The 24,942-nt window shown below is 30.3% G+C and overlaps 10 protein-coding genes across 10 annotated transcripts; 4 read left to right on the top strand and 6 right to left on the bottom strand.

The window, feature by feature from the left end:
- Positions 1–159: 159 nt before the first annotated feature.
- Positions 160–3,048, bottom strand: BX663DRAFT_435824 (uncharacterized protein; the record flags this gene model as incomplete). The annotated part of the gene is made up of 5 exons (XM_051523148.1): positions 160–509; positions 574–740; positions 795–991; positions 1,075–1,590; positions 1,738–3,048. Coding segments are annotated over 5 exons (2,541 nt in total), but the record flags the coding sequence as incomplete, so codon positions are not given.
- Positions 3,049–3,845: 797 nt separating this feature from the next.
- BX663DRAFT_74781 (uncharacterized protein) lies at positions 3,846–5,554 on the bottom strand. Its single transcript, XM_051532311.1, has 6 exons — positions 5,446–5,554; positions 5,072–5,383; positions 4,943–5,019; positions 4,283–4,882; positions 4,126–4,219; positions 3,846–4,033 (listed from the first exon to the last, which is right to left on the bottom strand). Exons 2-6 carry the CDS (start codon positions 5,148–5,150, stop codon positions 3,963–3,965), a joined length of 921 nt encoding a protein of 306 aa, XP_051382393.1. The 5' UTR covers positions 5,151–5,383; positions 5,446–5,554; the 3' UTR covers positions 3,846–3,962.
- Positions 5,555–8,201: 2,647 nt separating this feature from the next.
- BX663DRAFT_473575 (Hsp90 protein-domain-containing protein) lies at positions 8,202–11,054 on the bottom strand. Its single transcript, XM_051524202.1, has 7 exons — positions 10,870–11,054; positions 10,706–10,804; positions 10,510–10,637; positions 10,164–10,449; positions 9,859–10,070; positions 8,824–9,797; positions 8,202–8,768 (listed from the first exon to the last, which is right to left on the bottom strand). Exons 1-7 carry the CDS (start codon positions 10,954–10,956, stop codon positions 8,461–8,463), a joined length of 2,094 nt encoding a protein of 697 aa, XP_051382392.1. The 5' UTR covers positions 10,957–11,054; the 3' UTR covers positions 8,202–8,460.
- Positions 11,055–11,427: 373 nt separating this feature from the next.
- On the bottom strand, positions 11,428–13,545 carry BX663DRAFT_510976 (Endonuclease/exonuclease/phosphatase). The gene is made up of 4 exons (XM_051527830.1): positions 13,091–13,545; positions 12,445–12,910; positions 11,687–12,345; positions 11,428–11,632 (listed from the first exon to the last, which is right to left on the bottom strand). Exons 1-4 carry the CDS (start codon positions 13,425–13,427, stop codon positions 11,595–11,597), a joined length of 1,500 nt encoding a protein of 499 aa, XP_051382391.1. The 5' UTR covers positions 13,428–13,545; the 3' UTR covers positions 11,428–11,594.
- Positions 13,546–14,201: 656 nt separating this feature from the next.
- BX663DRAFT_486716 (uncharacterized protein) lies at positions 14,202–15,740 on the top strand (the record flags this gene model as incomplete). The annotated part of the gene is made up of 5 exons (XM_051524695.1): positions 14,202–14,234; positions 14,320–14,334; positions 14,469–14,483; positions 14,951–15,155; positions 15,244–15,740. 5 exons carry the CDS (start codon positions 14,202–14,204, stop codon positions 15,738–15,740), a joined length of 765 nt encoding a protein of 254 aa, XP_051382390.1.
- A 1,407-nt stretch (positions 15,741–17,147) lies between these two features.
- On the top strand, positions 17,148–18,622 carry BX663DRAFT_552326 (uncharacterized protein; the record flags this gene model as incomplete). Its single annotated transcript, XM_051531359.1, has 6 exons — positions 17,148–17,396; positions 17,455–17,700; positions 17,781–17,890; positions 17,948–18,113; positions 18,182–18,243; positions 18,352–18,622. The coding sequence occupies 6 exons, from the start codon at positions 17,148–17,150 to the stop codon at positions 18,620–18,622; spliced, it is 1,104 nt and encodes a 367-aa protein (XP_051382389.1).
- On the top strand, positions 18,328–19,384 carry BX663DRAFT_74638 (uncharacterized protein). Its single transcript, XM_051532310.1, has 3 exons — positions 18,328–18,769; positions 18,834–18,979; positions 19,038–19,384. Exons 1-3 carry the CDS (start codon positions 18,742–18,744, stop codon positions 19,293–19,295), a joined length of 432 nt encoding a protein of 143 aa, XP_051382388.1. The 5' UTR covers positions 18,328–18,741; the 3' UTR covers positions 19,296–19,384.
- Positions 19,385–20,655: 1,271 nt separating this feature from the next.
- Positions 20,656–21,687, top strand: BX663DRAFT_552325 (uncharacterized protein; the record flags this gene model as incomplete). Its single annotated transcript, XM_051531358.1, has 1 exon — positions 20,656–21,687. The coding sequence occupies one exon, from the start codon at positions 20,656–20,658 to the stop codon at positions 21,685–21,687; it is 1,032 nt and encodes a 343-aa protein (XP_051382387.1).
- Positions 21,688–21,786: 99 nt separating this feature from the next.
- BX663DRAFT_435590 (GNL3L/Grn1 putative GTPase-domain-containing protein) lies at positions 21,787–22,314 on the bottom strand (the record flags this gene model as incomplete). The annotated part of the gene is made up of 3 exons (XM_051523132.1): positions 21,787–21,972; positions 22,038–22,120; positions 22,200–22,314. Coding segments are annotated over 3 exons (384 nt in total), but the record flags the coding sequence as incomplete, so codon positions are not given.
- Positions 22,315–23,415: 1,101 nt separating this feature from the next.
- On the bottom strand, positions 23,416–24,719 carry BX663DRAFT_510966 (GTP cyclohydrolase II-domain-containing protein). The gene is made up of 2 exons (XM_051527829.1): positions 24,030–24,719; positions 23,416–23,937 (listed from the first exon to the last, which is right to left on the bottom strand). Exons 1-2 carry the CDS (start codon positions 24,692–24,694, stop codon positions 23,493–23,495), a joined length of 1,110 nt encoding a protein of 369 aa, XP_051382385.1. The 5' UTR covers positions 24,695–24,719; the 3' UTR covers positions 23,416–23,492.
- Positions 24,720–24,942: the final 223 nt, after the last annotated feature.

Genomic DNA, 24,942 nt, shown 5'->3' with positions numbered 1-24,942 from the left:
AAAACAGTAAAGGCCATTTGTTGGTAATGGTAACAGAAAATTTGTTGATATATTCTAAACCATTTTCTTTATCGCATAAAATATCATGTAGCATTTCTAACACAATATTTCTCATTTGAACTGTTTTATTTGTGTTCCTATAGTGTTTGGAATCCATAATCATCTCTGTTTCAATAGCAACTCCTTCATAATCAGGCAAAGGCACGGTTGTTGCAGATGATGTACTACCTGATCTACCTCTTGTGTAAGAAGGTTTAGATACAGGTGAAGTAGATGGCGCTGTAAAGATAACAATAAAATAAGGGTTATTAAAAACAAATACTCAAGTGCTAATTTCAACCATAGTTTACCTATAGAAACAGTAGATGCCAGAAATGTTGCAACAGCTCTAATGCTGTCAGTACTCCAATTACTCAACATGATAGCCTTTAAGGATCTTACAAAGTATGGTGTAAGCTCTTTAGCATAAATGTTCATTCTAAATGCTAAAAGTACTTTCTTTACAAGATCTATTTTAACCATTAAAAAAAAAGAATTGCTTGCACACTAATCCCTTGGTATAATATTACTTACGAATTTTAGGAAGACGTTTTAAATTGAAATATCTATTTCTACTTGTTTCTAAAAAGAGAATAAACTGATCCAACTGAGCTTTTTGAACGCTAATAGGCGTTTTCTTCCAAATCTCAAAGTTTAAAATAATATAACGATAAGCTAAGGGGTTATTAATCATTGAATCCCTGCAAAATACTGATTAGTATACAACATACAATAAATAAATATATAATACTAACTCTAAAGAGTAAGGATTTTTGCCAATAAATACTAATAAAAGTTCAAATATCTCCTCTGTAATCAAATCTCTCTTCGTTTTCAATATATACGCCAAAATCTCATATCCATGACATCGCTCCATATCTTGAGAATTCCGCCATGAATATCGAATAATTTGGAACAAAAATGTCATTGTTTTACATAACGTTTCTGAAGTCTAAATTAAAAAAAAAAAGGGGGGGAGAGAGCAATAAGTAAAAAAAGAAAAAAAAAGACAACCATACTTCGCTAATAAGTTACTTTTGATTGCTCGATTAATTTCAAGGCTATAACACAGCCACCAATTTTCCATAACGATTCATCCAGCCCATAAGGGTATGCAATAATAGATTCACCCGTTAAATAACCCATACTCTTTGGCATATAGATAGCATTATCCAGTTTAGGAATACTTGAATTCAATATGAGTCGAGAATAATCTAATTCAGTCTTGATAAACATTTCTGCTGCTTCACTTAAGCCTGTCAAAGTTAAGCCTGTTCCTTCCGATAACATATTACCAGCAAAGAGAGCAAGAGAAATTTTATTTTCAGAAATACGTTGAAAATGAGCATTTTTCATAATATCTGAGAGTAGACGCTGTGTTTGGATAGAATTACGTCTTGTCGATATCGTTGGCTTGATCATGTCTTTCAGCTTTAAAAAAAGCGACGTAGACGTTTCATATGTTTGAAATTGATGCAATGAATCTTGAAATAAAGATTTATAGCGAACACCTAAACTATAAAATAAATTGATTGTTTCTTTTTCAAGTGTCTCTTGGATTAAATAAATAGGTCCCAGGTTCCATATAAGTTGAGAAGGAACAGTTAATTGATCGTCTTTCAGTGAGCCGATAACAGCTTTAAACGAATTAGAAGGTTGCGATGACTGTGGTATATACGAGCAGCTAAGTTGTTCAACATGCATGCCATTAATAAACAAGTCCATAGAACTAAATTTAATTGAAATACGTGGCCGATGATGAACAAGAGCAATATGATACCAAACACCAATATTGAATTGGAATGTTTTAAATATAATATCTTGCTTAGATGCTATATTATAGACTCGTAATTGCTTTGTTTTAGCATCCACATATATCTTGAACACTAAACTGGTATTGTCATAAAGGGAAAAAAGTGACAAATTGGATAGGTCATCTTGGTTTTCAATAAAAATCCAAGAAAGTAAGCTATAACCTGGACTTGTTGGAGGAAAATTAGTAAGCTCAGGAATCTCTAATGAAGCAATTTTGCTAGTTGCCATATCAAATTGTATAAAGTTTGGCCATTGACTTTGACAAGCGCTTTGAACAATTAAATTCAACAAACAATGTGATTTACTAAGATCAAAATTTTCATCTATTATAGTAAACCTCTGAAACATATATCGAAGCTCTTCAAAACTGATGCCCATGCTCAACAGTTGCTGTATAATTTTTAACAATAACCCTTTTTCGTTAGATTCGATAGTTAATACGGCATCATCAATTTGAGAAGATTCAGGAAATACACGAGTTAAAATGTTGAAAATAAGCCCACTAGTATTCAGTTTGATTTGATTACCACGATTAGCTTGAGTCAAGGCATAAATTGCATATAATACAGCATATGATAATTCGGGATCTATATTTGAGATTAAACGCTGCAAGTTCATAATAGAAGGCATAACTTCAGGATTTATTACTTTAGCCGAAGGTGTCTTTAAAACTACATCTATACGTTGCTGTAATGCCGTTAATACTGAGCTGTCTCTTTCTTCTTTTGCAGGATTTAAAAATAACTCATAAATAGACTCATCATCCATTGCAAATCCAAAAAGAATACCAAAGATAGAACCTGAAATACATCCTTCATTTAACGCACCAGTTAATGTAATTGCATTTTCGAGTGACCCATATCCAACACCCTTTAAAAAATACTTTTTGTTCGCTTGATGATCATGCATTGACTCAGCAATGACTGAGAAAATCGCCTGAAGAACAGCTATAATCGAGCAACGAACTGACTCAATATTTTTTATATTATCATTCATAAATTGTTCCGGTTTCTCAAAAGCACCTTCAAGAGAGACAATCATTGAGACAAGACTTACATAACCACCAACATGACGAAAGATATCACGAGTTGAGTTATGAGCTTTAAATATACGTTTAATTGTCTTCAATACTTCTAATCGAAATTCCAAATCATTACGAGGGATAGATTGAAGAGCTTCCATTACTTTACTAAATGCATTGCCTACTTCTACTGAAGATGAATTCTCTGAAATAGATCCATTGCCCAATAGTATCGAAGTATTATGGTCATGGCTATAAATTGATAGGCTTTCAAATAATTTTAACGCGCCTAAGCGTGTTTCTGGATATTGTAATAAATCAAATAAATTTCCGCGATATCTTTTTATAATTAGTATCAATTATGAATATTAAATTTATAACAAATAGTAAATACTTACGATTTTCTAAATATTGTTACATTTGTAGGTATCGATATCATCATGATTATGCAATTAATAATTTGATCAAAATTATCTAGTGCACAAGTAAGAAATTGATCATCTTTTGATTTCTGTTGCAGTTTTTCTGTTATATCTGAAAGCATTAAACTCATGATGTTAATAAGTCCAGCCTCTTGTACAACAGCAAAATACTTGGACGACTTTTTCAGTAAGGCCTCTAAATAATTACAAATTAAGCTAATTAATTTTCCGGACGAGCTACCTATAAATAAATATAAAATACATTCCTTTAAGTTATTCAAAAAAAAAAATTCTTCGTTTTCTATTTCGCTTACTTTGAAGATGAAGTGATAAAACTGCTAATTCTTTTAAAGGAACAAAATTGAGGTCCATCATAATATAATTTAGTAATTCCAAGATACCCTTTTGAATTTCTAAATCATACTTCTCCATACTCTCGATAAACTGAGGTAATGCATTTGTACATTCAGTAACAAAATAGTTACAGGGATGCGCCTCAATTATTTCTTTAATTTTGTTAAATAATTTGATATAAAAAAAAGTTGGGAATTCATGTCGATTGGGAACAGACGAAGTATTGAGAGGGTATAAAAATGAGGCTTGTAAGCATTGAAATGCATGTAAATTTTTTACAATTTTTTCTATCAACAAAACTTTTAATATAATTACAGTTTCAGGTTATTTATTTCGTGTTGAGCGTTACCTGTATGTCCTTGTGGTTGTGGTGTAGAAAAATCTATAATCAAAAAAAAAAAAAAAAAAAAAAAAAAAAAAAGAGGATAAAGTTAAGCTTATATGAAAATGCTTTTTCTTTTCTTTTCTATTTACCTTCATGCTGGTAAGGGAGTCCATCAGATATTGAAGGTATTGGACTAATTTTTCCTACGAAACTGAGACTAGCTATTTTATTCATAATATCTATCTATGAAATGCCAAAAGTTAAACATTAAGAAAAAGATATAATTTGACTACTATGCATATTTACCTTTTCATGTGTTATAGATTCATTAAATGGACCTGTTTTTAAAATTTTGCATAAAACTTCATAACCTGAAGCATGTATCATTTCTTCAAATAGTCCAAAAAATTGAATTTTAGCTGATTTGTAAAGTTGGTAATAAATAACATCAAAATCCATTAAAATATCTTGGTGATCTACACTTGTCAAATAGCCTTTGGATAATTTCTCTCTCCATGATCGAATCAATAAATCTATACAACAACGTCGATGATGAATATATTGGCATACTTCACTGTTCATATCGATTACTTTCAAAACCTCAGTAATTCTCTTTTTCCAGTATATATAGGTATTATCATTATCTTGTTGAATGATAGGCTTTGCGGTCATAATGCGCATAATCATAAATAGTGTATCCTCTATTATTAATCTATGTAGAACAGTCTGATTTTGCACAAACTGCTTCAAGATATCTGTTATAATTTCTACTGTATCATCTATACTAGCCAACTCAGCTTCATACTCTTCTTTATAATATGATGAATTCAAGTCTATAAATGATCGAAATAATTTGATAATAATTGAAGGAATTCTTTGCTGTAACATTAAATTCACTATAGTATCCTATATATAAAGCTTTAAATAAATAAACATACGTAATAACATGAAGATATCTGTACTAACAGGCCCAAATGTTACTACTCGAATCGTTTGTATCACATTATATAAGTGTGATTTTGATCTTAAATTATTCATCAATGCTAACAAACGTATTAGCCAAGTCGTATATCTGCATAAAATAAAATATCATACCTTGACTAGACTCTGATTTATTTTTATTTTCTGGTACCTTGCGTATATTGTTAATAAGTTCTTTGGTCAAAACACTCATAAACGCTTTTTCATCTGGAATAGACTCGAATGTAAATTTGGCACCAAATTGTTCATGTGTTTTGCAAATCAACGGAAGAAAATCTAACAAGAATGTCTCCGAGCGTTCCTTTTTATTTATTTAATTTAAATATTAAGTGTATCCATTTCATATTAGAGCTTACTTGTTCGGAAGACAATAAATCTGTACATCTTTGCCAATTGTCACGAAGAAGAGTTTGCTGTTGCTGTTGCCTATTTTTTTTTTAAGCAAACTTGCCTTTATTGTGCAAATTAATACAATATTATGTGCATACTTTAAAAGCTCCTCTTTTGTTAACTGAAATTCTTCATTTGGCTTATTTATTGTGTTTATCTTTTCTACCCAAGATCGCCACATTTACTCACTTAAAAAAAAAAGCGGAGACAGGTGAAAGATAAAATAAAGAAAATATAAAATCTAAGCGTGTGTTATAAATGTACTTTGCACATTTCAATTTTTTATTTTATGCTCCGCAAAATCCTCTATTTGAAGAGGATATGTTGTTGAGATAACTGTTGAGCAATTTTATTTTATTTTATTTTATTTTTTTATTTTTTTTTTTTTTTTTTTTTTGTTTATTGTTGCGAGCTTATAATACGTTTACTGTATTGAGTTACCTTGATCAGTTCATGAAATTGAAATTTATACCTGGGAACTCTTTCAAGGGATAAAAGGGAAAAAGTAAAAAAAAAAAAAAAGACATAAATTATACTAATATATTACTCGTGAAGTGGAGAATGGAATTTATTATGTACCAAATAATATATTTTTTTAAAGGATGATAAAGCAAATAGTTATTCCGCGGCAAAAAATCACGTAGAAGCTTGGTGAGAACTTTTATTTGATAATTAGTTTAGTATACTCTCCTTCTCCTATTTTATCACAAAACCATTTTCAAGTTTCTCAACTCCTTTTTAATATTAACTGTCATGCTTTTAATTAAAAGTCTTCAAGCAGCACCCATCATTTGAGATGGTTCAATCCTTGTATTTTGCGTTGTTTCCTGTAATCATATTTTTTTAAATTAAAAACAGATATCAAGTCAGGAGTCTAAATGTCCTTCAGAAATAAGCTCAACGCTAGTATTTGCTGTTTCCTTCTTACACGTGTGTATTCTAAAGACGTATAAGTTGCAGTTGACATTTGGAAACTGATTCGTTCAATAAAAAATTACTCTTATATTCAATAACAAAATGGGGAATTTTTATCAATACTTCTTAAATGGTATAAAGTACGAGGAGGAACATAAGTGGCATTTATAAGATTAATATTGAGATGTTCAAGACGAGAACTTAGTTCATGAATTTATGACCCGAGTCCAATAAGAGGGAATCTTATATATCAGAAAATTCACCGAGTTAAGCTTGGTATCATTGAAAAAGTAATCAATTAAACTCCTATCATAGAAGGTATAGGATCTGCTTCTTTTTTTTTTCTGTTCATACATGTACATTATAGACTGTTCCATAATCCAACGATAAGGATTACAGAAAAAAACGAAAGCAAGTCAAAGTAGTAGTACTAGTAGTAGTAGTAGTAGTAATAGATAATACTGGTATTGCGTAGTGATAATTAACATTAGTAAGGATGTGTTGGTAGTAGTATTGTAGTTGTAAGTATAAATAGAGGTGGTGGTGTAAGTGGGGCGTTTATAGTAAATATAGCCCTATGTGTATCTTCTATTTCTGATGAAAGTAACACGGGTGTTTGGAGAGTGACTAGAATTCGCAGCATATTTAGCCCAAGCCTAGGCTGTGGAATCGAATCACTTCAAGGGTTCCCCACCAAATCAAATGAACCCTTAATTTTTTTAATTATTCTTATTTTTTGTACTACACCAGCAGTAGCATGAATAATGATGTTTTAGGACTATATTCTACCAAGCAACGGTAGTAGGTACAGGAGGAACAGTAGTAGTCACAACTTTGCTATTATTAACTGATACTATTATAGTCAGATCATATATCAGAAATAATTTCTTACATATGAATGTGTATTATGTACCTTGGCATCATTATGATCCTCAAGCCATAGAAAGATAACGGAGTGTCTAAAAAGCCTTATTTTAAGCATATACAGATATAAATCTATAGTTACTGTGTTTGATCATAATCAACATCTCAGGAAATAATCATAAGTAAACGTAATATACAGACTCTTTTAATTGATTAACAGCAAGCTTCTCTAGCTAATAATACATTATGTTATGGCTTACTTAAGAATAAAGACTTAAAAAGCTCTACCAAGAATATTGTAATAACAATCAATATCTCTCTATAAACTAGTGTAAAGAAGAATATTCTCGATTACTTTTAAAAAAAGAAGACATTGACATATATAACAATTCTGTCACTGTAACAGTAATAAATGCAAGATATTTCTTTTCCAGAAATATTCAACATTTTTTGCTCCTTTATTTTACTGAAAAGCTATCTAGATATTGTATAAACAAAATAAATAATCTCAACTCTTCCTTTATCCAATTTTATATTTAAAGTTTATATTTTGCTTCATCAAAATAATAATAGACTGCAATGTAATTTATTGGAGACCGAATATGATGATAGTTTGTTCAATGTATTGAAACTGGAGCAATCCACCTTTTGTATCACTTTTAGAGAAGATAAAAGTAGTTATATTTGAAGTCTTTGGGTCTATTTCTACTCTAGTAATTGAAATAATCATTAAAGTGTACTCTTTTAGTTTAGAATAAGCCTACAAATTCAATAGTATAAATGTTGTATGAGATAAATTACTTCAATATTATAATCAGGAATTATTGACACGAATCATTTTGGAGGAATGTACAAAGTTTACTACATAAATGTATTTAAATTTTTGATTAGTCGAAGGAGGTAATAAGAAGCAGATAGTAGCTTCTTTATATTAAAAATAACACTTCTTAATAATGAATTAGTCAGAGTTAATTAGATAAATAACACATTCCATTGTATCAAATGAACTATTTAATGCAAATTCTTCACAGCTATCAATATCTTTTTTAACAATAATAAAAAAAAAAACTTTATAGTGCTATACACAATCGGATTTATAAGGATAAATTCTATAGCGTATAATGTGCCTTTTAATATGAAAATTTGATGCTATTCTTTTTTTTTTCTCTTTGGTGATTATAAAAAGTCTAATAGGAAAACTAATTGTATGTATTATTTTACGTCTATACTTGTTAAATATCAATATTCAATAAAATTTATTTTATGCTACATGTATTATATAATTTGATTTTAAATAAATATTTATAAAAATAAAAAGAAAAGTATCTTTCACCTTATGTCTTCACTTTTTTATCTTGTTCTACCGTATGAATTGTAATTTCTAACAATTTGTTTAATCTAGTAATCATTGATCTTGGGTCATCCAAAACGCCTGCAGCACACAAGGCATTGTCATATATTTGCTCAATGACCATTTTAGCTAGCTTTTGATCTGATTGACGTATGTTAAACAAGCCTTTCATAACGGGATGATCAGGATTGATTTCTAAAACAGTAGGTGTAGGAGGAAGTTCTTCCATTCTAGCTGAACCTTGCATCATTTGCATCATCTTTCTCATAGCAGGGCTCTCATGTTCAAGTACTGTTGATTGCTTATAATTAGTATCTACTCTTATTATTTAATTATCTTTTCTTACCAATAGCAGGGAAGGAAGAAAGTCTACGAGAAATATCGACGCCCTTAACAACTTCATCGCCCAGCGTATTCTTAACCCATTTAGCAAGATCTTGTGCATCATTATCTGATAAAATGTCACTTTGATCGTCATGATGGTTTTGTAAAATAGGATCGGCAGCAGCCTTAGGAGAATCAGCAGAAACGAGATCATAGCCCTGAAATTCTTTCAAATGATTTACAACAAATTCATCTACTGTCTCATAGAGATACAAAAGCTCAACTCCATTTTTTTTAAACATTTCAGTATAAGGACTCTCCTCTGCATACTTGCGTTTGGGTGTCAACAAATAATAAATACGTTTTTGTCCTTCTTTACTACGTTTGGCATAATCGTCTAAGCTGATCATTGTACCTGGTTCCGTTTTAGAACTTTCAAATCGTAAAAGTTTACTAATTTCACGTTTATGCATTGCATCTGTACAGGCACCTTCCTTAATAAATTGTCCATAATCTAAAAAGAAAGCATTGTATTTCTTAGGGTCCTTTTTGGCTTCACTGTCGAGCCATTTGAGAACTTTAGAGGTCATAATCATACGAAGACGAGATAAGATATTATCCTGAAGGAGTTCTCGAGAAACGTTCAGGGGAATATCTTCAGAGTCTACAACGCCTTTGATAAAACGTAAATAATGGGGTAGGATACCGGCAGATTCAGGTTGAATCAGGACTTTCCGACTATAAAGAGAGACACCAGGTTTTAGTTGCTCACCCAATAACTCCATGTGTTTTTCAGGAATGTAAAGCACAGAAGCAATAGAAAGTGGAGAGTCTGTCTTGAAATGTAATGTATATTGAGGATCATCCCAGGCATTTGCAATAAATCGATAAAATTGTTGGTGCTGTTCTGGAGTCACGCTATTACGATCTTTAGTCCATAATGCATCTATGGTATTCACTTCTTTTCCATTCAAATAAATAGGAAAACCGACAAAGCTATTATAAAATAGTTAATATACACATATAAAGGAAGTAATGTGATAGCTCTATACAATACTTTGAATATTTTTTAATAATCGTATCTATTTCAAGTTCAGAAGAATAAAATTTACAATCTTCTCGAAGATCTATAACAATCTTAGTTCCAACAGCAACATTATCTGCTTCTGCTACAGTGTAAGAACCATTGCCGTGTGTAATCCAACAATAACCTTTAGATCCGGGAAGAGCAGATTTGGTATAAACAGTAATTACCTTTCCAACCATAAACTAAAATACCTCATCCAAAAAATAAATAAATTAACATAAATGCTTAAGAGTTTCATATATATATATATGCATATATATATTTTTTTTTGTTACAGTTGAATAAAATCCAACACCAAATTGACCAATGATGTTTTCTTTCTTCCCTTCTTTGTCCATCTTTTCTAAAAATTTCTTGGATCCTGAACTAGCAATGGTACCTAGATTTTCATGCAATTCATCCAAAGTCATACCAATACCGAAATCCTGAATGACAAACTGATTTTTATCTCTATCTAAACTAATTCTAATCTCGAGAGGTTTCCCACTTTCAACATTTGATTCAGTTGCTTGTGTTTGACGAAGTTTTTCGAGAGCGTCAGTAGCATTTGAAATAAGCTCACTATTATAGTGTGTCAATCTCTATTGCTAAATATTATAAAAGTGTCTTGCTTTAACTTACCGAACGAAAATTTCTTTTTCAGAATAAAGAGAATTAGCTACAATATCTAAAAGCCTTTTAGTTTCTGTTTTAAATTCACAAACTTCTGCTGATCCTTTGATGATTTCTTCGTCAGGACTTGTCTGGTGCTATTGGGAATATATATAAATAAAGTTAAATTCACAAATGTAGTCGAGAAGGAAGGATAGAATTATACCTCTGTTGTTGTATCAGTTGTATATAATCGGCTCCATAAGTGTCTACTAGTTGAGTATCCAATGGAGGCAGTTGCAGTACGAGAAATAGTTGATGAAGACTATTTGAAGTGAAAAGGTTAGTAATCGAGCGGGTCACTTTTTATTTATTTATTTAAAGAGTTACCAATATCGTCTTTAGTTGACTATTATAAGCTTTTCGAGTAGTAGCCTTAATTAAGGGTATAGTCGACTGAACCAAAGGTTTGAACATTTGTTTAAGATTTAATAAATCTCAAGACATTACATTTTGGCAAGGGCTAAGGTTAGAAATTATATTCAAATCTGTGATAAAGCCAGCCATACCGATTTCGAGCTCAGCAACTAGACTCAATTCTCCTGTGAAAATCTCCGGGGGGGGGAGGCACCATTGCCTCTTTCTTTCCTTATAAACATCTATAACATATAAATAAATAGAGATGTCTTCGCCTACTTTGTCATCAGCTGGAAAGATTGTTAAAGAATTGCTTGCCAAAAATGGACCAATGACAACACAAGCCTTATTCAATTATGTGCCAACTTATTCAGAACAATTTATTTCTAGAACACATTTGAAGAGAAAAGTTTTAAAATCGCTTCAAGGAACTGGTGTCATTGAAAAAAAAATCAATAGAGAACCAGGTTTACCAAAGCCTGTATGGGAATGGCGACTTAGAGAAAGTGTCGAAAAAACGAAGGAAACATAAAACAAAAAAAAAAAAAAAAAAATAAAAAAAAAGCGTATTCATACAATTCATCAATAAAAATTATTTCTTGGATTCAATTCATTAATGCATCATAAAGAGTCGAAAAAAAAAAGGGAACGCATAGTAGTTTTATTTGATTTTTTTTTAATATAAATAACATTATTTTCTAAAGAAGATGAATTTCACAGCTTAAGCCATAATGATCTAAAATATATTAAAGGTTAATGTCAGGATCAATCAGTAGATTTATTCCCTTACCTGAGATTTGTGTAAATTTGGTTTCTTTACGCTCTTCATCAGACATTCGATCATTTTCCTCAACCCAAAACTTTTGAACTTGAGGTAATTGAGGTTTAATTATATTTGATTGACGATCTGACCAAAAGATGCGATCTATACTTTGAGCAGTCAATAAAACATCCCAATTTGTCAAGACTGTTTCGGCAGGTATAATTTCGCCGTCTTCTTTAATTTTATAATCACCAAATGTAATAGGATGATAACCATAATGATCATAAACAATGTCTTTCAAGTCATTTAATTTCCAAGGATGCTCGAACCAGCGTTCATCAGTAGAAACAAAACGTTTAAGAACACCTGTACCTTTGATGACATCAACCATTTTCACATATTCGGGTGAACTATCGTTTAATCTTCTCGTAATAGGCACACCTTTTGGATGAATAGCTGCATCGACATTCAAGTCACCTACAACCATGATGGGATTATTATCATTTATCGCTGTATCAGCAATGAATGAGTGTAAAAGTGCAAATTGAGATAAACGAATGGTTGTATCATCTTCATTGATAACATTATTTAAATCATAAGATGCCTGTGTATGTGTTGTATAAAAGTGCATTTTTCTAGTTGCATTAAGTTCAATCAAAGCATGTAAAGCGCCCTTTATTGATAACCTATAATAGTACTTTAGTTAGAATACCTATATATTGGGAGGGGGAGGGAGAGAATAGAAAGAGTCTTTTTTTTTTTTTTAGTGTAAGTATTAGTATTACCAATCACTGTGTTGGCCTCTTGGATATTCAATAATATCTGATTGACGAATAGGAAAACGAGAAAGGATTAATAAACCGCCATCTACACCTAATTGCCATGGATATTTTCGAGGAGATTCTACATGATAATTATAGCCCATGTTACGAGCATTTGTAATCAGTTGATCCTTTCTTCTTGAAGCAAAAGCAAAAGATTCTTGGAAAGCGACTACATCATATTCTGGTAGAATATACTTTTCAATGTAAGCTAAACGATCATCTTTATAATCAGACCAATTGTTCTTTATGAGAGGGGGGCGCATAAAAATATTTAGTGTCAAGAAACGAGCAGTTGAGTTTGTCGTTTTATCTGGATAAATTGGGTCGGGATAGTTGATAGGAGAGAAATAAAGAGAACAAAATAAGAGAAAGCTAAACAAGACCAATAAGAAGCAAGATATACTAATAAGAGCAATACGATATTTAGCTAAAAAATAAGGAAGAACAAAACGGGGAATATCGGGTAAACGATCTTTAATTGTATAATAATAATATGACCAACAGGAGACAGAATCTAACGACGATGACGATAATAGACTACTATTATCAACTGTAGTACTAGAATCTCTTCTCCTGTGTCGTCTTCCAAAACTAAATATGGACCTACCACTGCTACTATTTTCATTATTGATTGTTGGCAAGTAAATAGGTTGGTGTGTGTTTATACTAGGAATTTTTCTTAGCCAATTAAAAAATCTACCGAATATTGACTTTGCAGGTGGATACAATTCATAAGGTGGAGGATTCGATTGTATGCTTACAACACTTGCTTCATAAGAATGCTGACGTGCTGGTAGCTGTTCATCTTCTTCACCATCTGAAACAGTAGGTCTTTCTTGTTCTTCGTCATCATGATATGGCTCTTCAGGAATAGGTATATCAATATCTTCATCCTCAATTCTTTGTCTTGAAGATACAACAGGCACTGCTGGTACTGAACTCATAATATTATACTTTTATATGCAAAATATGTGCATATATATAAATATATATAAAGAAATAAATAAATATATACAGTAATATATGAATATGGATATGTATGAAAAGAAAGGAAAAAAAAAATAAAATAAAATAAAATAAAATAAAATAAATAAAAAAAATATATGTAAAATATTTACGCTCCATCCAATAAAATAGATTCATGCTTTGTATGTCATTTCCTGATTAGGTAAAATGAATTAAATAACAACACAACAGGGTTTATATTGTAATAGAAGAAAAAAAAAACTCCCTGTATTATATCGTGCAAAGTTGATACACATACCTATGTAAATGCATATATAACATAAGCAATATTTTATACATGTGCAAAATATATTTATTAGAAAAAGCTTTTGTATAATTGGCATTTGCACCATAAGAAACCCTCTTCTAAAATGCCTATAAAATGGTCACATAGAGATTCTAAATTGCAGCAAGCTTTAAATAAATTATTTTATTTTATTGTGGTAAATAAATAAAAGAATATGTAAGCATATCATTCAATAAACTACGAATGTCATCTGCAATTCAATTTAAACTAAATAGTATAGGTTACATATTTGTGTAACAGTTTAAACTGTGACATAAGGTTTAAATATGATGTAAGCAGCACCCAAAAAAAAAAAAAAAAAGGAACAGTAAACTAATAATATCATGCTGCTAAGTTCATGTTAACTATCGCTTATTTTCTTTTATTAATTTAACAATAAGATCCTAGTAAACAAAAGTTTATTTATATGAGTCATCATCTTCAAATCCTAGCATATTATGTAAGAAAAAGAAAAATATTATTTATTAAGTAAGCTGATCTATATAAATAAATAAATAGATTACATGTGTTTATAATTTATAAAGAAGAGTAAAAGTCAAGTAAATTTATAGATGTATTATAAGGAAGAAGAAGAAAAAAAAGACTTTGATCTGCAGTGTACAACAGTCATTTATGATATGTTTTCTTCTTTATGACTAGTATCCACTCAACTTTAGTTAATATATGAATAAAGTTCAAAGTAGAACCAGTAAGTAATAAAATTTATTGAAAAGTGACTTTATACTTTAGTCCCTCCTTATATAACAAGAAACATACACTTACATCATATTGAAGCAAAGTCTGCATGTATTAGCGACAATTGGTTAGCACATAACTATTTAATTATTTAATTTTATCTTCAATCATATTTATTTTTATTTATTTTTCTTTTCTATTTATTTACTTTTCTCTGTATATTAATATAAATATATAACCATACATTTTTTATATATATTTATATATATTTATACAAACATACATACACACACAAACACTTACTTACATACTCATATACGTACATTCACATATACTTACTTACATACTCATATACTTACACATATATCATAAAACTTGTTTAAATCTAAATATTTATCAAGTATATTATAAACACAAATGATTTTACGATTTTTCCAAATCATCATTACTTTATTAATAATAGCAAGTTTTATTTTACAGCTTCTTTCTATTCTGGGAAATTTTAAGGGATTATGGTCTGTGTATCTTGCTAAAGTAAATCTAGACATGCTTTCATCAAGAACAAATGGAATTTCAATATTAAATGAAATACCAGACTATCTTACAATAGCTATATTTGTTATATGTCAAGGTACAAAGAATGATGAGACAGTTTGTACACCACCCAGCTTTGGTTATAGATATGGTAGATTATATAGATATTTATATACACACATATCATTACATTATATTTATATTAATATTTATACATTTATTAATATATCTTTATATAGATAGTACTGGTATATTACAAATGTTAGAAGAGCAATTATCTCCTGAACTTCAAACAGATATTACTGGTCTACAGGGCGGCATATTTATTCCATCTGTCGTTTTTATTTTTATCTTATTATGCGCCTACTTTATTCACCTGTTTACAATCAATAGAGTCAAATATCAATATAGCTGGTTCCGTAAACTCATACTGCCTTTGATTTCTTTAATTACTCTCTTACTTTGTATCGCTACCTTTGTTGTTCAATTAGTTATCTATCATATCGTTAAAAACAAGATTAATACAGCCAAAGATGAATTATATGGTGGACTATTAAATTTGGTTTTAAGAATTACAGTGTCTGCAGGGCGTTCAATATGGATGACATTAGCGTCATCAATTCTTTTGTTTATTGTAACTATTCTACTTTGTTTTTCTTTATGCTTTTTAAGCCGTCAAAAACGAATGAGAAAAACATACGAAAATGATCAACAAATGGATACCCGAGCATATTAGAATATAAAGTTATATATATATATATATATATATTTTAAATAATGAATAAACATGTAAATGAAACGCTTTTTTTTTGGAGAGTCTTTGATTCTCATTAAATAACAAAATAGAATAAAAAGGACAGTAATCAAAATTTCCCTGGTAAAAGTAATTTGGGGGGGAAAAAGCTTAATTTATATTTTAGCCGATGAAGTAATAGTCCTATTACTATGATGAATATTCTTTTTTTTTTCATTGCTGTTCCTATAGTATGAATAACCATGTTTCAGGCTGTTAAAGTAAAGATAAATACAGTCAGTAGGATGGATATTACAAAAGAAATTTCAGTTTGTAGTAGTTTTTATTTTAATTTTTTTTTCATGACTGATCCTCGTAACGAGACGGGTTATGAGTGAAATAAAGTGTCTTCAAAGGACATTTTTTAACATAACAACGCGATATACGACTTTATATGAAGAAAAAAAAGAAAGGGAGAGAGAGAGAGAGAGACTTGGAGCTTTTACACAGTTTGCAATAAACAAATGGTGTATAGTTTTTAAAGGCTCAGAGATCAAGTAAACTGCAAGGTCTCAAGTCGTTTGAATTGAGTATAAAATTGTATATCTTATGATCAAGGTATATATTGTTGTAAACATAGACTGACTAACGAAAAGAAGAGAAAATAATCTAACACTTTGTGTTGACATTATGTTTATAATGTTTTTTTTTCTTCGGCTTAATATATTGGCAACTACCAAGTTCAATTTGAAAGGTTCATAAAAGGGTTAAAGATGGATGGCTTTGAGGTGTTGGGATATACCAGAAAAAGCCCGCATAACTTGTCCTAGCGAAGTATTAAAAAAGAAAAGAGCCTTCAAAATAGGATCACCTGTTTGTGATCTTCATTTGTCGGTCGAATCTGTTCATGTGTCACTAAAAAAGTCTTGTCAAGAGCCTGATTATCTCACAAGATATGTCCAATACGGATGAAGAACTGATATAGATGGAACTTGACAGTTGTGTTGGTAGCATGCAGAGTAAGTTAAAGAAAAATGAGAGCAGACACTATACTTAAATATTTATACAAATATATCAATTGTGATATAATAGACTATATTGCCTTATGTTTTCTTCCATGAAAACAAAAATATAAGAAAGTTATTGACAAAAAAAAAGAAGATACTCTGCTACTCGTTTGATACAACAATATCTAGAAGAAGCTCTCTATAATCAAGGCATTTCACCTCTCCTTTTAGCTCATCTTCAAACTTAGTTATTATTAATATCTTACTTAGCCAAGCAAACACTCCATCAGCACAAAACAAAACCTGATAAAATTAGAAAATACGCGTGACTTGATGATATCGTCATTTAATAAACAAAAAAAAAATGCATCACTCCTAAAACAGCTTTCTTCTCTTTAATAAAATGCTTGACCTGAATAGTAAAGTTGTTTTGCCAAACAAAAAAGAGCTCGAATTCTTTAAACAAAACAGTTTGTCTAACTGGAGTTTCAAAGATTTTATGCAACATTGTCAACTTAAAAATCGCATGTCCTTAAAAATTGATAAAGTAATTAATCAGTATAAACTATGTCTCAACAACATAAAGCAATGTGTACAAGACAACGATGTGAAAAGATATGTTGAAAATTTATTGGAAGAGATCAATAATAAAGTAATGTTAATTGTTTTTTCTTTGTAATATGTAAAATACTAACGTTGTTCATAAATAGCCCACTGAAGACCCATCAAAAACTACCGTCAACCATATCCATTATGTCAACTACGGAACTACTAACGTAATGGAAGCACATAGCGCAATAACAGTTGAACAATACGACAAGAAAAGAAAAGTTACTGAGGATCCACAAACATCTTTAACAGAGGCACAATTGGAAGTATTACCAACAACACACTCTAATCTATCTTTGTCACCAGAACATTACGATCCATCACTTTATGATCCGTGGGAAGATACAGTGAGTATACAATGACTTTGGAGGAAAAGAATCCAAATCTAATTCCTGTGTGTGTGTATTTTTTTTTTTACCGCGGATAGGAAAGTGAAGAAGAAATAGTAGTAGAAGAAGATATTGAGATGAATGTCTGGGATATATGGAAGAAAATCCTTGATACTATGCAGAGAGATGGTGATATCAATAAGTATAGGTATGTATGAAATTAATTTGGCTCGACATCTTTATTGAACATATCGTTTTATTATAGCTTGGAACATTTAAACATTATTCAACTTGGAAACAAGCTTGGCTCCAGGATAACACGAGAATATTACCCCAAAAATTTAATCAAAAAAACTGGACTCACATTTGAAGAGATATCGTGCTCATTCATTAAAGATAATAGATTCTACAATAACATATTTGATACTATCGTGAGTAGGAATATCAACTAACATTGTAAAATAGTGATATCCATTAACACCCCCCAAATGTTTGTTAGGCTCTTTCGGATGAGTTTTCCTCAAATAAAGTACTGGTTGAAACGGCCTCGCCTGTATTTAAGTCAAACAATCCATTTATGAAATTTTTTCATACCGTTATACAGTCATTATAAGTCTTTAATTGATCATTCAGGTTCTGTAGTGTCTACTTTAGCTTTCCTAATTATAGCGTCAGTGGATTGTTTATTGACGATAGTGATGTTTATAATAACGAAACAAGTTACAACTACTATATTCTGTGGCCAATTCTAAACTCTTTATCAAAATCAATCCAGAATACTAAGTTTTCATTAGGTGAAAAGAGATCAGACGCTGTTTCCCAGGAGCTAAATTTGATCTACGATGACAATCGACATTTCTATAATGCTGATGGTATCATTTCAAATACAGAAAGTGAGATCGAAATAGCAATCTTGGAAACAACAGTTCCCTTACTTTAACAAAACGATCTAAAAGAAACTCAAGATTATATCAAGGCTGGATACGGCCTTGTCGCTATGCTGCATATCATCGGGCGAAGGTTCTACTATGGTGATATGGAAAGTTTCAAAAAAAAAAAATGGGTTCTTTTTTTGTTCAGGCAACACGTTTGTATTTTCTCCTTTCTTTAACGACATATCCACTAACGTTTTATTTTATGGTATTTTTCAGCAACAAAGATCAGGATTTGGAGAGCATTTATGCCGGCAAGCAAAATTTATGTAATCAATTGTATTGGTTTAGTCAAAGTACCAACAGCATCAAAAACGTCAGAGGAAAACTTGAGAGAGTTGATTAATCTATTTTGGCGATTTAGAGTAAGATATACTTGATCCATATTTTGACATTTTATTTATCATTAATATCTTTTGTTAGAAACTAATAAAAGAATCATATCAAGCTATTAATGAGTTACAAGGATCACACATTAATAATATGAAGAAAAAGTCTAGGAAGTTGGAGGGGAACGTAAAAGTCACAAGTCTGTGTGATCACTTCAAAATAAATACCTTAATTAAATTGCCGCAGATTTACATCAAAAAATCAAGTCATTTGCAAATCAATAGCTCGCCAATTAGGCCAGACAACAGTAGTAAAATAATTAGGGCATACCTATTGCTGGTTTTTCATTAAAATAATATAGTCTACTATATATGCTTAATACTTGGAATATTTTATAGTTATTTAATTAAAATATACATGTTAACTTGTAGACCAAGTAGGGATAAATGGACTTATTATATAACAAATATTTGTTATTTCGATACTGAAGTTAAAAAAAGGTTTTCTATTATAATAAATACAACCATCTTCATTTATTATCTATCATCAAAACGAGTATTCTCAAAACAATTAAGAGTGGCAGAAGCCATACAGAAAGCAAGATCAATGTTGCAGTAGTTGAAGCTAAATACAAAAGATATTGCTATGCAAAGGTGAGAAGGAAACTAAATTGTCACTACAAAATTGCAGATATTAAGCAATTAGAAAAAAATAGTTAACACATTATATTGTTACAGGATTTTGAGTTTTTTCATTTTTTTTTTTTTTTTTTTTTTTTTAATTTTTATGATCAAACTAACAGACAAGTATTTCTTATGAATCAATATTGTTACTGGTGATTTCTATACCCAACAACTAATTATTAAGAGTAGTTCTTCCTCGAAATGAAACTACCTTGTTATCTAAATTTAAAGAAGCTTGGGCCATTCCTTTCCTCTAACTTGTTTCGTACTCTTTATCTACCTCTTTTCCCTTTTTTTTTCTTTTCTCCTTGAACAGATTTGAGTAAAAAGAAAACAGTATAATAAATCAATCAAGTATACATATAAAGTATTATATTTATTCGCTTATAAATAAAATAAGTGTTTAGATACACACACTGTTTAAACTTTTGAAAGAATTTATTCAGATGCTATATATTACACTTTATGTTACTAGTGTAACATTATTTTAATGAGCGGGAAAATAATAAATATTACATCTGGAGCTTCTTCTCATAAGATCTACTACTGCCCCTTTCCTTTTGTATGACATATAGCAATAATAATAAAATTTCATTATTACAACATATAATAATTAATTGTATTTTTACGCTTTTATGCCTCTTGAATTATTAGTCTATTTTGTATAATATCTTATTGCTACTACTTTATTACATAACAGGTTTATAGTAATATAATATAATTTTACTTGTTGTTGTTGTATACCAATAATACAACACACACATGCAATGTTGAACATTATTCGAGATCAAACAATAGCCATTCCTGTAATCTTCTTATTTGCTGTGAGAAATATAGACTCAGTTATAGCACAAAGTATGGAAATAATATTTGAACAAGTTTCATTTCATTTCTTTTCTTTTTTTGTTTTTAATTATTAATACATTTATACGACAGATAATAATAATACAAGTTCATGTGCACCAGTTAATTGTATAGCTACATGTACACCTATTTGTAATGTTGATGAAACATGTATTTTAAAAACAATGACAACCTGTGGTATCTGCCCTGCTTCACGTTGTATGAACCGGGAACTTTTAGGTTTACCACCTTTACCGAGTACTACGACCGATGCTAATTCAACCAATGTTCATAATTCTTCGACAGAAAATAATACTGGTACATTAGTAGGTGGTATTATTGGTGGATTAGTAGGAATAGGCATCATCCTCGGCATCATTATATATGGTTATTTGCAACGAAGTAAAAAACAGAGCAGTAGAGGCAAATTATTACCCTTTTTAGCTTTTAGTGAAAATAATAAAAAAAGTCAGCAACAAGAACAATCAATTACTCCACATCCAGCTGTGATTGCTGCTTTATCACACCAGCGTATTTCTGTCACAAATCCTCTTCCTAATACAAAAATAAAATCTATTGTGTTATCAAACTCAACGGCTAATGGTACTCATATGACTACAACATTAAATTCAAATATTCCCGAAGAATTTGAATCAAGAATTGCATTTCAAAATAAAAGAATATCGGAAATATTATCTAATAATCCAAGACTATCTCAGCTTAATAGTACTACTACCACTACTACTACTACTAATACTAATAATAATAATAGAAATAGCATTGCTACCACAAACGAAAACAGAAATTCATCTACCTTTTCTGTTTCAACAGTAGACTCATCATTACATTGTCAATCAATAAGAGAAAATACACCTTCAGTTCAAGTCATTCAAGTGACAAGAGCCAAACCACAAATTATGCGTGTCAATTCAGTAAGAACAATCAGCGAAACAAATAATAATGGTTTATTGAGTCGAAGTGCTTCTGTAAGAACTATTCTGACTGTTGCAAATAATTTATCTATACCATTAGAACAAGTTGAAAGTAAGCAACAAGATATCAATGATACTAGTGATAATGAAGATATTCAAAAATTCCCTTCCACACCTAACAATCGTTCTTTTGCTACTACTATAACCGAAGAAAATCCATTTCATGATGAGCATTCAACATCAAGCTTAGATGCCACGAATTCATATTGGAATAATAAAAAATAATAAACTCGCTTTTTTTTTTTTTAATTAATAATATGTATACAACAGATATATATGAATATGTATTAATATATATGGATATATATATATAATACGCTGGCTTTAATCTTTGCTTTTTTTCTTTGATGCTTTTTTCTCGTCTGATGCAGAAATTGCTGCTTGTGCTGCGGCCTTTGCAGCCTTTGCAGCAGCAATATTGGCAGCAATTTCTGCTTTCCTTGCTGCTTTCTTTGCCTTTGCCTTTTCTACTTGTGTTTTTTGTTTGTTTTTTAATTTTTCTTCCTCTGCCTATAAATAAACAAAAGAGAAAAGATTAAAAATTATTGAAAAAATACAGATGTTACAGTATATACCTGAAGCTTTTGTGCCTGAATCTCATTTAAAAGTTCTTCCTTAAAAGGCCATTCATTAGGAATCCCGGGATCTTTTTTTGCTTCTATTGATATTCACATTAGTTATAAATAAATGTTATATAAATAGATATACATATATGTAAAACTATATATAATGCTTACTATGATGTGTAGAAGGATTTTTCTTTGCTGCTCTACGTTCTTTACGATGGGCATCTTTAATACGACCAGCAATTCTATATTTATGTGCAAGACGAATACGTTTACTTTGACGCTCTAGATTATATAAAAATAAGTATAATAATTGACTTTTTGCTAACTAATATAACTTACTCTTAGGGACCATTTTTATTTTATTTTATTTTTTTAGTTTGAGAAAGGAAAAAAAAAAAAAAAAGCAATCAATGGTAGTTGATTATTTGTTTTTAGGTTGAATTCTGTAAATGGTCTATAAAACAAGTATTAAAAGTCACATTATACTATATCCAATTAGAATTTATAAGCCACATTTTCTTTTATAACACCTTCTATAATAAAAGGATCTAAGTTGATACTTGTATTTTAGTAAGGTATAATTTTTTCTTGATCCATCTTTGGAAGACTATTGCCATATTGCAAATTATCTACTAGATTACTTCATTTATCGTCAACAAAGGTCACCCATTGAGAAGAAAAAGATAAATGCATAAAAAAAAAAAGTTTATTTATACTCTGAAAGTTATTATTAATATGCTATACATATTCTGATGATTATTAAAGGACTGAAGTCGACTAGAAAAGAAGAGCGAATACTAGGTTCAAGTCATTTAAAAGAATATTATCAATCAACAATTAACTATAGGTTAACTTTAGCTTACGGACTGAATAGTGTATTATTTTAAAGCCAGTTAACTGAAGCTTTATGCTATTTTAAAGTACATTGCTGATATATTTTACGTTTGTAAGGTCGACGGTAATAACTTTTCATAATAATATACGTTTATTAGGGTTTATGGCCAAGTAATATTAAAAATCAGGCAGTAATATGTACATATGAGTATTTGATTAAAAATAAAACTAATATGTAGTAAATAATCCGAAAAGTTAGTTTATCTCTTTCAGTATTGTGAAGAGGAGATCTATGCCATTATTATCAGACAAAGAGACTTTTTCGATAAAGTGTTTAAGGCTCGATTAGCTTTCTCATAAAAAGCTTAAGAACACTACTTTAACAGCGTTTCCTTGGTAACTCTCTTAGCCTGACGTCTATACTATTCCTTATGAATTAGACTATTTGTCTCATAAAGCACTTTTTTTCCCTACACCCATTACTCCTATTATTCAATTAGTAAAATGATCCTTCTATGATACTACTAGTGGTTAAGACAATACAACAAACTCTAGCGCTATATATCAACTTGTTTATTATTATTTTTTTTTTCATTGCTTAATATATGAACATTCTAAACAGTAGTATTAGGCCAAATCATCTGGTAAATCTAGAATATGACCCATTTTTTTTACTTTCACCGCTAAATATTTATCCATTTCATTTCTTGGTGTTGATGCTCCTGAAGATAACACAGGTGAACCTTCTAGACTGTGATGATCCAAAATTTCCTTTTTAATAATAGAAGGTGAAGGCATTGCACTATTAGTGTTACTGCCCCCATTACCGACCAGATCTGTCATGAAAAACCATGAACGGGGTATCATCGATTTACGTTTCACGACCTTAATGGACCCAAATGATTCCAATTGTTTAATTTTATCCGGATTATTAGTTAACAAATGTATCTCTTTCAGTCGAAGATCTTTCAAAATTGCATTCGCTATACCATATGTTCTAGCATCCGCTGGATGTTTTAATAATACATTAGCAGCTACTGTATCATGACCTAAATCTTGCAAATTATAGGCTCTTCAAATTTATGTTATAAGTAAAAATGAAAGGTTTTCTTTTAATATTCTTTTTTTTTCTCTTTCTTTTTTTTTTTCCAAAAGGGTACTTACTTTAGTTTTTCCATTAATCCAATACCTCTGCCTTCTTGCCTTAAGTAAACTATAACACCTCTACCAGCCTCTTGCATTTGAGCCATAGCACTATCCAACTGCTCACCACAATCACAACGTGCAGAGTGGACTGTTTCACCTGTAAAGCACTCTGAATGAATACGTACCATAGGTGGTTCAGATTGCTGCTTCCAAGCCTTTTTAGCTTTTGCCTGCTGACTTTCCAAATAAGCTTCTTGATTCTCTGTTAATTTTAATTCACGACATTCCTCTGTTACAACTTCCTCGAGGCGTCCATAATATGCACCACGCACAATACGATTCATGATTGTCTCGTTTTCCCAAGTTTTATCAAGCGATTGCGAACGAATGTCATCGCCATAAACAATAGCTAAATGCTCCTTAGAGTCTTGATTATTTTTGTACAAGTAAACAAACATTTCTCCACCTTCAGTAGTAGGAATACGAGCCCTTACTTGACATTGAATCTTTATTTCACTATCAGGGACTAATCGAGGTGTAACAGCACGAGGGGAATGGACTTGATTCTTTAAAAAATCAATGTATTCTTCGATCGTAGGTGGATGATCATTTTTTTTATTACAATGTGCGGGTGAATCACTCACCACGTTCATGCCAAATAATGTAAATAAAGTTGAGCTCATATTTTTTTTTTTTTTTTTAGAATATATATAATGAGTAATAAAAAAAAGAGTAAAATAATAAAATAGTTTTCAATTTAAATGATTTATGTTTAGTAATACACCATGAAGTGAAGTTTCATATATTTGTAATCAATTTAATATCCGCTTTTTACATAATTAATAAGCTGAAGAAAGAAAGAAAGAAAGAAAGAAAAAAAAAAAGCTCAGAAACTCTTCTGAATCGCTATATTAACAAAACATATCCCCTT

The sequence above is a fragment of the Cokeromyces recurvatus genome (genome assembly GCF_025118155.1).
Source record: "Cokeromyces recurvatus strain NRRL 2243 chromosome Unknown BX663scaffold_14, whole genome shotgun sequence".
Lineage (NCBI taxonomy): Eukaryota > Fungi > Mucoromycota > Mucoromycetes > Mucorales > Mucoraceae > Cokeromyces > Cokeromyces recurvatus.
Note: the sequence above shows the minus strand (reverse complement) of the source record. Positions and strands in the feature narration are given on the sequence as shown.